The following is a 12,101-nucleotide window of genomic DNA, read 5'->3' on the forward strand; positions in this document are numbered from 1 at the left end:
TTAAAATAATAGTTTCAAATTGCTACATCATTCTGGTTTATACATCTCACCTAGCCATACATGGTCTATCTGGAGGACAGGAAATAGCCTTCACCCAATAGGTTATAATTATCAAACACAAGCACTGACTCAACCTTTGAGCCAACAAGAACACAGAACTTTTTTGCCCAGAGGTACCCAAACACTTCACAAAAAAGGGGCAGGGAAACAGCGGGACAGAGAAACAAAGCGATTTTCCTGACATTATCCAGGAGAATCGTGACAGAGCAACAAAACACCACAAGTCTCCCAGAACCTAGTCCAAAAGAGTCCGATATTATCAAGTAATCTCTTGCGAATTAAAATAGATTTTGACAATGAGAAACAAACACAAATTAAAACAACACCTTGCAGGGAAACACCTCTCCTGCCATGGTCTCCCCAGGGGCTAAAGGGAAAGCACCTTCTCTTCCTCTGACCCCAGCTACTTCTCACACTCTTCCTCAGGTGGTGGGGCAGTGCTCTCCCCACATTCTGACCACATTTCAGCACAAGCCAGGACCAGAACATGTTGCACGGTTCCATTTACTAGAGAGGAGCTTTACTGATTTATGAGGATCTGGCTCAGGACTGGCAGACATGACCAAAAATGAAAAGGAGGGGGCTGCCCAGCCTCAAATATCTCAGTGCCCCAGTGCTTCAGATGCTCTGGAGCAGACGTGTCCACAAAGCCCAGCCCAAAGCAAAGTTGAGGGGAATTTTAAAACCAGCCCATATACAAGTAATTCTAGGCATCAATATGATATCAATTTAAATGGAGTTATCTAAAGCATTTCGGAGTTTTAAAAAATGCTTCTATGCAAAATTCATTCCAGTCTGATTTGCACCGCTTCAGCCACCAATACTACATGCAAACGTCTTATTTTCATCTTGGCATGGACATGTAGCTCTGCAATTTTTGCTGGTCCCTGTATAAATTCAGTGGCATTTGCTGATACGCTCCAACACCAACTTCAACACTTAGTATCCCAAAACAGTGCAGCCTGGAGAGCAAGTTCTTTCTCCCATTTGATTTCTATTTTGCCTTTCCTGTGAGGGTACCTCTGATGGGTCTTGACTTACAAACAGTGGCAGAGTTAACAGACACAAGTGAAGAGGTTTCTGCCTCTGTTGTCCATCTCCCTTGGATACTGCTATTCCCAACCCCAGGAGCAAGGCAGCCACCTGGGAACAGTTCCTCATCCACTGCCCAGCTCAACTGGTCAAAACAAACCCAGCATCAACTGACCTTAACATGCAGAGTTACAAACCATGCAATGCAGGAGATGTTTCACTTGTGGGTTCTGCCCTCAAGCTGACAACCTTTGAAAGAGGGATTCGGCTGACAGCTAAAGGCACAAAATATCGTCAGCACCTCAGCTTAACCAGTTACCACTCACATTAACAGGCCACGCTCTACCCAGTTTTAGACATGACCACCTCTGAGTATACTTAAGATGTCTTCAACACAGAGCTAAGAGAACAGAAGCATCTGAGCTTGGCGAACCTTGGAAACAAAGAGCCAAAGATAAGCCTGTATAGAAGTTACTGCATCCCCACGTGCAACGGGCTTCCCAGCTAACACCGCCAGGATTGATGGCCACGCTTCTCTCACCACCATCAGCTAGTGGACAAGTCTATCCATCCTCTCAGGGGCACAAGGAGAGTCATTGACCAGAAGTATTTGAGGGACTTAGGTACTGTCCAAAGGGCTTCTGATTCCAACTGGTGAGAAAGCAGCACTTGGGCTGTAACCTACTGTCCAAGGAGATGCTCCTGTCCTTGGCTGAAAGTGTTGCTGTAGTTGGTTGTAAGAGTTTCATGTATAGGCAGGAGGAAGATTCAGGCCAGCAACAGTGTAAAAGCTTTGGCTACCTCTTCAGTGATGACCCACTTTAAGGATTTATAATGATTAAGGAGACAAGTTTCAGTTAAACTTAATGAACATGCATGAGAATTCATTGTTTTATATACTTAATAGAGCATGCAGACCTCATGGGGGTTAAAAAATGGGGGAAGGATGCTACCATCCACGTTAACAAAAAGGATGCACTTTGGTTTCACTTTTCCAGTTCAGCCTCAGCTTCCCCATGTTGCCCCCTTGCTCAGAATGAAGCCTGTATTTAACACCATGTTCAAAGTGCTCTACACATCACCTACAAAGATTTCCTGTATATACGACTAAAATCAAAACAACAATTAAAAAATTGCTACTTTGGCAGTAGGTATGAGAAGGTGGAAAAGAAATCAATATGACTATACCTTGACAACAAATAAGCTACTCAAGAGTATTTCAGCTAAATATGAAAACTGAAAGCCTAATCTAAAACTCAGAATGGTAGAGAAAAAGCACATTTTCTTATCCCAAATGGACAGATACACTCATGCACACACACACACTAAAGGAACCAATTTTGTTCACGGCACATTTCTGGCCCTGACATTCATTAGTATTTCTGTGCTAACTCAAAAGCCATTAATTTCTCTGAAACCCACACTAATCCCTTTGTAGTGCAGATAATGGGCAGCCATTCTAGAGTCATCTTCCCTTTCTATTAATCCAATCAGGGAGGCAGCGCTTCTGCAGTTCCAACTGCAATCTCTCTCGCTTCCATCAAGTACAGATGACAGTTCAAGCTTCTCCATAATAAGACAACTCGTAACCTTCCCCCAGCCACCCCTCCTTCATCCCCACGCAGGTTTGCTTGTCTTTTGTTGAGTTAGAGAAAGGCTGTCTCTCCCTGGCTTTCACAGAGCCACCCCCCTCCTTCCCTTCAAGCTCCTGCGAATCGGCTCCACCGGCTTTCCTAACCAGGACAGAACCAGCAGCCAACTTGATTAAAATTAAAATGCCTCATATTGTTTAGGTCAGGGCAATAGGTGTTGGCAGAGGCAAGTTGAATCCACATGCTACACACACACCCCCCCCTTACAGCCCTCTGCTCCCTTATCTCCTCGACATGCAGTGTGCCAGATAATACCTTTTCACTCAGAGAGCAAACGCTACCATCTCTCCATCCACCTTCCACACAGAAACTGCATTTCTTTTCCTCCCTACAGGGAGAGTAAGTTGAGGAAGAGTGAAAAAATGGAAATAATCACAGTAAATGGCCCACATCTGAGCCATTTGGAGTTATAATTTCAAGGGAAGAAGGGGAAGGAGGCAGAGGGAAACAAAGGGAGGCTCAGCAGCTGGGGACAGGGCAGCATCTTCCCCAGCACACGCCTACCGCCTACCCCTGTCCACACTTGCAACAGGTGGTGCAACCAGCATCCCAGGAGAGGGAGCCCAAATCTTGTCTTAGTGTGTCCAGAAGATACACGCTCCTGAACAACTGACTGTGCTTGCGTCCTTGTTGGTACGGCACAAAAACTTGCCCTGTTTTCCACCACTGAAGCATTTCTGATACAGTAACACCATGTAACTTGGGAAAGAGCAAAAGCGGAGATGCCCAGATTCTGAGGGGTTTGTCTCTTGAGGTGCCACTCTTCTCTGGGTTCTCTAACACTTAGCAAGAGATGAGCACAGGTTAGAGTTTTTGTCAACAGTCCTCTTCTCCAATTTCCATAAATCTTAGCAGATACCTTTGAGATCTGAAATACTCTCAGCTTGCATTCGGCTGGTCACCTGCTTGGTGGGGTTTGCTGGATCAGGGACAAACTGTGCCTCAGACAGTGCTACACAGATCTACAGGGTCCACTTTCCTCCTACTTAAAAAACACCGTCTTTTCTTCCCACCTGTTTTCCCACCTGGCTGTGCAGGTGTATCTGATTCTACTTGGTCCTGAAATAATGGCATCAATATTCGAGCACAAATTACAAGCAGATGGCTGTCCTGGAGCCAGATATGGCTTCTTCTCCAAATTCCATCTCTTTTCAATGGACCACTACAGCAATGGGACTTGTAACTAGGTAGAGGTTCGTGTTATTTTATATAAAGAAGCCACCAGAAGGGCATTCACTCCTTTTCATCTTCCTTAGGCTTAGGGAAAGCAAAACCTGCTTTGAAAATGTTGAACTTGCAAACCCTTAATTTTAGATGTATGCATTGCCAGTGAGGCTGGCTTAGCTGTTGACCAAAAATAAGCTACTCACTGAATGAACTGCCTACACAGATCAGTAAAGAACCTAAACAAATTACTCTTTACGTCTCCCTTTCAGGCTTGGCATTCTATGAGAAACTCTGCTGAAGTCTACAGGATGCCAGCTGCCCAGCCACTCCATCCAACCTCCTTGCTCCTCTGCAGCAAGTGGAACACTTGTACCACCGGTGTTTGCTGAGCAGACCAGCACCCTGTGCCAAGGGGGCAGTGGAGGAGGTTGGATTCAGTCAAGACCAACCCAGAATAGGACTCAACTGTGAAGAGACAGAAGTACAATGAGTCAAAAGAGATGGTTAGATACCACCAGCTAGGAGATGCATAAAACAGGAGCATTTGCAAAAGAATTGAGAGTATCAAACAAAGATGGATTTGCTGATTTTTTTATAAATTCACTCAATTCAGCTTTAAAAAGAAGGAAGAAAGGTATAAAGGGACTATCAAAGCTACAAAAACAGGGTCAATTCACATTAGGAGAGTTAGCTGACACCACTAAGGGAATAATGGCAACTAACCTGAAAATTAAGTTATGAAAGTCATCACAATATTAGTGGAAGCAATTGGCACTGCTCCAGGAGATGAAAACTCTGTTTGTTTGCTTCTGGAGCATCGTAATTCCAGAGCAAAAATCTCCATAAAGAATAATCCTCCCAACCGGAACAGCTCCACAACCAAACTCACCAGCGCTCTTTACTGTAATCCAAACGCCTTACCTCTCATTGTCCCTACTCACCCTCCCTATCCGTACGGTGTGGAGTATTTAATCTGCAGTCTCCTGAGAGAAAGGGTTGTCTCTTGCCAGATGCTCAGACAGTCCCTGGCACTTACGGACCCCCCCAGTGGAGGGCACCCAGCTCACACTGGATTTTAACATTTTTGCCTCCTTGAATCATGAAAGGCCCCAAATCTCTCCAGTACAGCTTTTTATTCACTACATTTTAATGCTGAAAATAAATTGGCCACAGCGGGGGCATTGGTTCTCCAACTGGCTTCAATTGGCTCTGGGATTATTTCCAAGTGGTTTGAGGCTTCCTGCTCTCCAGAGAGGAAGGTGTAGAAGTGTTGCTTCTGCACATCTGCCTCTTAGATGATGGCGCCATTACCTTCTGCACAACACCACAGATCTAGAATGTTCTGCCATCCCAATGGCAATTAACAGCCTATTGCCCTGTCCTGGCTGTGTAGCTTCTCCATACTACAGACAAAAGACAGTGTTACAGGGGCATTTTTGCCAAAGCACAAACTGCGATCAGACTTCAGAAACCTCTCTGGGAGATGGGTCAGGGGTTCAGCTTTACCTGGCCATCACTGGACGGGAAGCTTGGAGACTGCATGTCACACCTCCGCTGTTTCACAGCTCTCAGGATCTCTGGCCACCTCCACCTCGGCAGCTCCCTGACCTGCTACACCCCCTCCCAGCCAGTTGTCTTTGCAGCTTCTCCCTGAGCAGGACAACGGCAGCAGCAACCGATGGCACCGCTGTCTGCTGCTCTATGACCCACCACCACAAACATCCTCATGACTACTAAAGATAACTGCTCACACACTGTGTCCCAATGATCTACGCAAGCTTTCGCTGGATACTACAGAAGCAGCATTCTCCCTTTGTTTGCCAGGCCACATGCTCAGAAATACAAAAGCCTGACTTGAATTTGCTTATGACTTCCATCTTTGCTAGCTCCTCTTACTGCCTGACACCGTTCCACAGCACGAACTGTTCATGTCCAGCACACTCGCTGTTTTGCCAGCAGGCCCAAGGAGATATTGCCACAAAAGGCACAGCTTCTTTTCAGATCCTTTTCTTTCACAGTACATGGAAAGGATCCAGTTTCATTTTATTTGTATTATAAAAACCCAAGCAGTAGGGACAGATAAGCTCATAGTAATAAATATACTATGAAGATAAGGAAAAAAAAATTGTGAAGAGTTAATTTATGCAGCAAATTGGCCAGGTTCAGAGGACTGGAAGACCTCTGCAGGCTCCAGAAGGAAGTCCTCTACTGCAACAGGACTGACAGGAGTGCCTCAAGTTGCTCTCGGTATCCCACGTGCATTTGCTTAATCTGTATTAAAGCCCTGGAATGGGATGCCTCCAGACATTACAACTCCTTCAACCACTGCAGCAGCTTTTGCCAGCCTTAAAATACATCTTTTGGTCTCTCATGGAGAATAACTACCAGCCCCAGATACACACCCCTGCAATACCTACTTGTTTGCTTTTGCTTTTCTCTTTTCAGCTCAGCTCACAGTAGCAGCAAACTCTGTGGCAGGCTGTCATGTAAACACAGTGGGAAGAAATACCATGGCTACCTTCTAAAACCTGCACAGCCCCTGGACAGAACACATTAAGGAAACAGGTTAAGAGAGCACATTTTCAGAGCACACAAGTTCTCCTTCCTTAAACAAGGTACCACTGCCTCCAAGCCTCCAAACGTCCCACGCAGCAAGGCTTGTGGAGAGCACACAGCAAACACGGACAAATTTCTCGCACCTTTGCAAAATGCAACAGAAAAAGTGTGCACTGAGCACCTCAGAGGTACCCAACTGCTGCTGGGCTACAGGTGAGTGCTGGGAGAAGTTCTGCAGCCACTCTTACTAATCCACTTCCTTCCCTTGCTTGGTTCACCTCTGAGATCTCAGAACTTGACCTCACCTAGTCTTTTCTGTAAAAAGCCATTTTGAAGTGACCTACGCCTCTGGCAGCACTGAGCACAGTGATGGGGCTTGTTCCTGGCACCACAGAGAAACCGAGGAATGGATGGGCCTGTTGCAGACAGCATAAAACAGGAGTTTGCTTCATGGAAATCTGTCAATTGCCTTTTTTCTTAAGAGTGCTAATATTGCTGTACATCACACAACTACTTTATAGATGCAAGGTCTTCACAGTTACAGCTTGTAACTACAAACTGTTTAACATGAAATCATAATAAAGAGTATATATCACACTCCAACACAGTTTGTTCACTTTTTCTGTATGGAGAAAAACTTAATTTGATTAACTGCATTGAAACAGTGTCAGTGCCTGCTGAGGGGCTGGGCAGAGCACAACTGAACTCCATTCTGCACCCAAAGCCGCATGTCTTGGGTACACACCACAATGGGGTTACTGAGGCCTGGACAAAACCAAGCTTAAGGAATCCCATGGTTATATCCACCTGTACACAGAGTGCATTTCTTGTCTCTTCCTCTTATGGTTGCACCATGGGAGGTTTTCTATCAAGCTGTTTTACACAGCAGTTTGAAGTCCAGCTATAGACTTGACTCTGGATACAGCAAGGCCCTTTTAGGGCTTCTAGAAAGTTGGTGCGTCTCCCTGGGGTCTGTTGTCTCTAAGCAAAGTGCACTGGACAGCTTAGGTGGGAGCCAGGGTGAAAGGAGGACAACACTGCACACAGCCCAGCTTCCCAAAGGGAGGAGACTCACCCAGGAGAGGGGACAGACTGCAGTACGCGGCCCCTGACTTCGGAAGCAATGCTGACCCAGCACTGCGGTTCCTAACATAATTTCTTTGTTTGCCAGAAGGGGACGAAAATTATACATCATTTCCATTTTTCATTTTGCTTCCTTTTATGAACAATTGCATCACAGTGTCTTGCATCTGTGTGTAAGGGAGAGGGGAATGTAATTTGCTTCAGCCCAGAGAGAGGTTCAATGCACTAGGGTGCACCCCAACGTATTCTTGCAGTTGCCTGAGCCCTGGACAGACATAAGGGAGGCCAGTTTGGCCTGCGACTCTGCTGCTCAGCACTAGCTGGATTGGTGACTTGCTTCTTGCAGGTTGGGGATACAGTGGCAGTTTGAAATTACTCTCACTGAATAAGCACATGAACAAGCCATTAAACAGAGAATGGCTTAGGTATTTCTTATTCTAAACAGTCTATGTAACAAACTCCCTTATTTTTCTGAGGGCTGCATGGGGAAACTGGGCCATAAAGACTAAGCTTAAATTAGTATCGGAATAATCTACTGAACTTTAAAGGCTAGATTTAATCATGCTTCTGTGGGCATGTAAAGGTGTTACATGTAAAGTTCAACCCATGAGATGCCCAGGATACAGCTGAGGAAAATCGAGAGCTCCAGGCTTCTGAGTGCACTCATGTTCATCATCGCTTTCATGGCAAGGATGCAGAACAGAGACCCCACTCTACAGGAAGCAATATATCTCCCTAAACAAAACCAAGAGCAGATATACTTGCCTTTGTATGCCAAGAGCACCCCTTCTTTGGGATACAGCAACTATGTCACAATATAACACAGGAACATACAGGTTTGTGTGTGTATACATACATATATATATGCTTATGTATTATATATATTTATATTTATATATGCACACATCCACAAAAAGAAACATTTGGGCATCTCCTTTCCCTTCTCCAAAATAGCTGACTTATCTGGAAGACCTAACCAAAAAGGTTTGTTTTAACCCTAAACCAGCTACGTATTCATAACTGGCATCATTCCACCATACACACACACTTTCACAACCCTTTGATTTTTAAATTCCTTTGTTAAATCCTGCCTTTATTTAGATTACAAAAACTTCGTGGCACTAGCTGCTTTTCTCTTCTGTAAGTGCCCAGTTCCCTTCTGCCATCTCTAAAACAAATCACGGAGATGCAGACACTGGTTCAGTGTTTCCAAAGCCCTGGGCACAACCTCTTCCAGTGCGGCGCTTGAGAAAGGAAAAGGAAAAAGTATCAGTTGCTGAAAGGCCGCTTGGTCCGGCTGCTGGAGGCGCCTGCCTCAATCTGATAACAAGACTTCCTGCACCCCACACAAAGCTGGCAGATGCCTTAATGTTGACAAGCACAAATAGCCAGCTTGAGTTTTTGTTAATTGTTTATGGACTGAATAGCCAGAATTTCTTAAAGAAACAGCACATAGATCTCAGGCCTCACAGTAAAGCTTTGTTTGCCCTCTTTTTAATGGCCCCTCTTCTTTATTTTTTTTCACAAAACCTGCATTTGTTTGGATTTGCCATTCTCCCAATAGCATTAGCAGTCAAAGTTTGCTGTTTGTTTGTTTGTTTGTTTAATTTGGGAAAATCAGATAAGGAAATGATCAGAAATACAAAACAAATAAATTCTTTTTTCCTGAGTCAAATGAGCCAAAAGGAAAACAGCAAAAAGTAAAACAGGCTTAGTTTTTCAAACCATGGAAATAATAGAAGCTGAGATTGGTTTAAGAACTGATCCTTAGCAAGGCAAACAGACAAGAGCTATATCAAAGACAACAGCAAGATGCCGATTTCTATCAGCTTAAGAGGTGCTTGTTTTTTGAAACATGCATCTCCCCTTTCAAGATAAAAATTAAAAACAAATAGGGAAGTCCTCTTATCAACAGAGGCAATAAAGCACCACACAGACCTGTATTTCCTTGGATGTCCTCTCCATTGGTTAACATTAGGTAGGAGAGCAGGGCGCAGTTATTGTCCCGGCCATGCACGGGGGGCTGCTGCAGGGAGGTGTCTGTGAAGACCATTCCCCAGTTCACATGGCTGATATCGGAGCGTGACCTGTTGTGTCCTGGCTTGAACGTGGAGGCATCCTCATTCTGCACCAGGATGTCGTTCACCGAGCGAGGCCTCTCTCTCCTCCGCTGGCAGATATTGAAGATGTTAAAAGCCGCAGTCTCCCGTTCCCCAGCCCAAGCAAGGTTGTCAGCAGCTGTTCCCCTCCGCACCACGTGCTGGTCTCTGCCAGGGAACGCCATCTGAGCTTTGGTTTCCAAGAGGCCATTTTTGCAGTGATCCCAGATGAGGCTACTTTTGGCTAAGGAGGCAACGTTCCTCAGATTTGTGCTCTCTGTTATCTGATCAAATACCTCCTGCCCAACCAGTTCAGGGACGTCCTGTACACCGTACACCTCTGAGGGCTGCACGATCTTTTCAAGCTTAGTTTCAAAACTGTTGAAAAAGTCTTCAGTCACTTCCAAGGCTGGGCTAATGTCATCGACTTCAAGAGCCTCCATCACCTGTGCTGGCAGGGGGTCTGAGGCGTCGTGATGCGTTAAGAAGACGTCACATCAATACCCAGAGAAAGAGCTGCTTCACGTCTGTCCTTGGCACACCATTAACTTAGAGATGGTGGGGCAAATAAATTCACCAACCACAAGCCTTAGTGGCAGAAAGGAACCAAACCAGCCCGTCTGCAGATGGGAGACTTAACATCCACTGATCGAGTGAGCTGCAGTCCCTCTTTGAAATAAGCTCATAGTGGTAGAGAGTACCTGTAAAGCAAAGCAAAACAGCATGTCAGTTAGAGCCTTTTTCCAGATAAATATGTTTAATCACATCACTTCTTTCACAGTCACAGTCCCCTTGATTTTACTTTCTCCTTCATTTGGCATCAACATTATCGCATATGAAGAACCCCTTTGGGGTTTCTGTTATTCACTCTGTGTATTATCACTTCTTGAACTGGAACCTGCAGAGAGTAGGATGGGGCACCAGATAAAGCAAACCAAAGTGATGCCATTTATTAACCAAGCTTTAGAAAGCTGTGCTGTGAGGCAATACTGACAAACATCACAAATGCAGCCACCTAGGGCACGCTTAGTGCAGGTTCCCACGGGGCTGCAAGAAAAACTTGAGAAATGCAGGGTTAGTAAAACAGGCCAATCAGCCTCAAATAATTTGCCTTTTTCTCCCAGACTGCTTGCACTCCCAGTTTTAGGAGACCGTCATGAGTTTTACAGCAGCTACTTTGCCTACTTGTCTGCATGAACAGAACTGTGATATTTGCCTGAAAAATCAACGCTAAGAGGCTGGTGCAGAGCACTGCATACAGAGCTCCTCTCTATTAATAGAGTATCACTGGGAACCTCAGTGAAACCATGTGGCAACCTAAGCCTCAGAAAGACAACACATCCTATCAACAAAACAAAATATACCATGTTCTCTACTGCCACAAATCTGCAGATCTTTATTTTAGGACTATATAAATGTAACTACTCCTACAGGAGTCCTAAAATTACATTTGTCCCTTTGAAGGCAACCACGAGGCTGATGTGGCCTCTGGTGACAATGAGTTTGATACCCCTGACCTAGAGCCTACAGGTGCAGAACAGCCACAAGTCAAAGAGATCTACAGCCCAGTTTGGACAACATCAGCTCAAATTCTAGAAGCAGCAAAGCTGCATGAGCTCAGAGCCCTGCCTAGATTAATACACTCTTAACAGAGCTAATTAGCCTGGGCAGGGCTGATAATTAGTAGTTCATTAGCTTGTGAATACTGCTGAAGTGCTAGCAGGACCCATGAAGATATACACTTGAGGAAAAACATCTATTAAACACCACCCAACACAGATCACACTTCTATTTAAGGTTCTTTTTAACACAGAACAGTCTATTTGCCTTACTCTAACTTACATTCGCAACATCATTTAACCAGGCACTCTTTCCTATGGCAATCCAGAGGGAGGAAGGAGGCCAGCAGCCCCCCAAGAAGGGGGCACAGAATCCTGTGCCACAAACCGATCCCCTCCACAATCACCTGTGGCCAGACACGACACAGGTGTGTGCGGAACAGCAGCTGATCCTCCCTCCTAAAAGATCAGCAGCTCAAACCATCATTGCTGCAAATGCACTCCAAGCAAACTATTCTAAAAAGCAATAATCATGTATATAACTCTGGAAACTTAAAGCCTTTACGCTGGGATCTTTTTGTGTTATCTCTTTGCAAGGGTTCACTTCAGTAGTCTCACAGTGAACCCGGACTAGAATCAGCTTCAATAAGTGACTGTAGAGTAAGACGCTGAAGGTAGAGCCAGAACTGCAACCAGGGGGGTGAACAAAATAGATCTGGAGTGGTTTGAAATCAGAACAGTATGGGAACAGACTCCCTGCAAAGCTGTGCAACTGTGGCAGTTGATGGCAGTGGGAAATAAAGCCATCCTGGGCACAACTGCATTGTCAGCTTAATGCAGCAGAGCTCTCTCTTGAAGCTTATTCCTGCCAGGAGCCCCAGAATTTTTTGCTC

The 12,101-nt window shown here is 45.1% G+C and overlaps 1 protein-coding gene across 4 annotated transcripts in view; it reads right to left on the minus strand.

The window, feature by feature from the left end:
- PLEKHM3 (pleckstrin homology domain containing M3) overlaps positions 1-12,101 on the minus strand; it is an 83,966-nt gene that overhangs the window by 64,108 nt on the left and 7,757 nt on the right. For all 4 annotated transcript variants that reach the window (XR_014184477.1, XM_082056965.1, XM_082056964.1 and 1 more), the window contains one exon: positions 9,489-10,350. Coding sequence is in view for 3 of the 4 variants with exons in the window: in XM_082056965.1 (XP_081913091.1) it covers positions 9,489-10,092 (604 nt within the window). In the remaining variant the exon portion in view is untranslated. The remainder of the gene's footprint in view (positions 1-9,488; positions 10,351-12,101) is intronic.

Source organism: Streptopelia decaocto (genome assembly GCF_964273445.1).
Source record: "Streptopelia decaocto genome assembly, chromosome: 6".
Taxonomy (NCBI): domain Eukaryota; kingdom Metazoa; phylum Chordata; class Aves; order Columbiformes; family Columbidae; genus Streptopelia; species Streptopelia decaocto.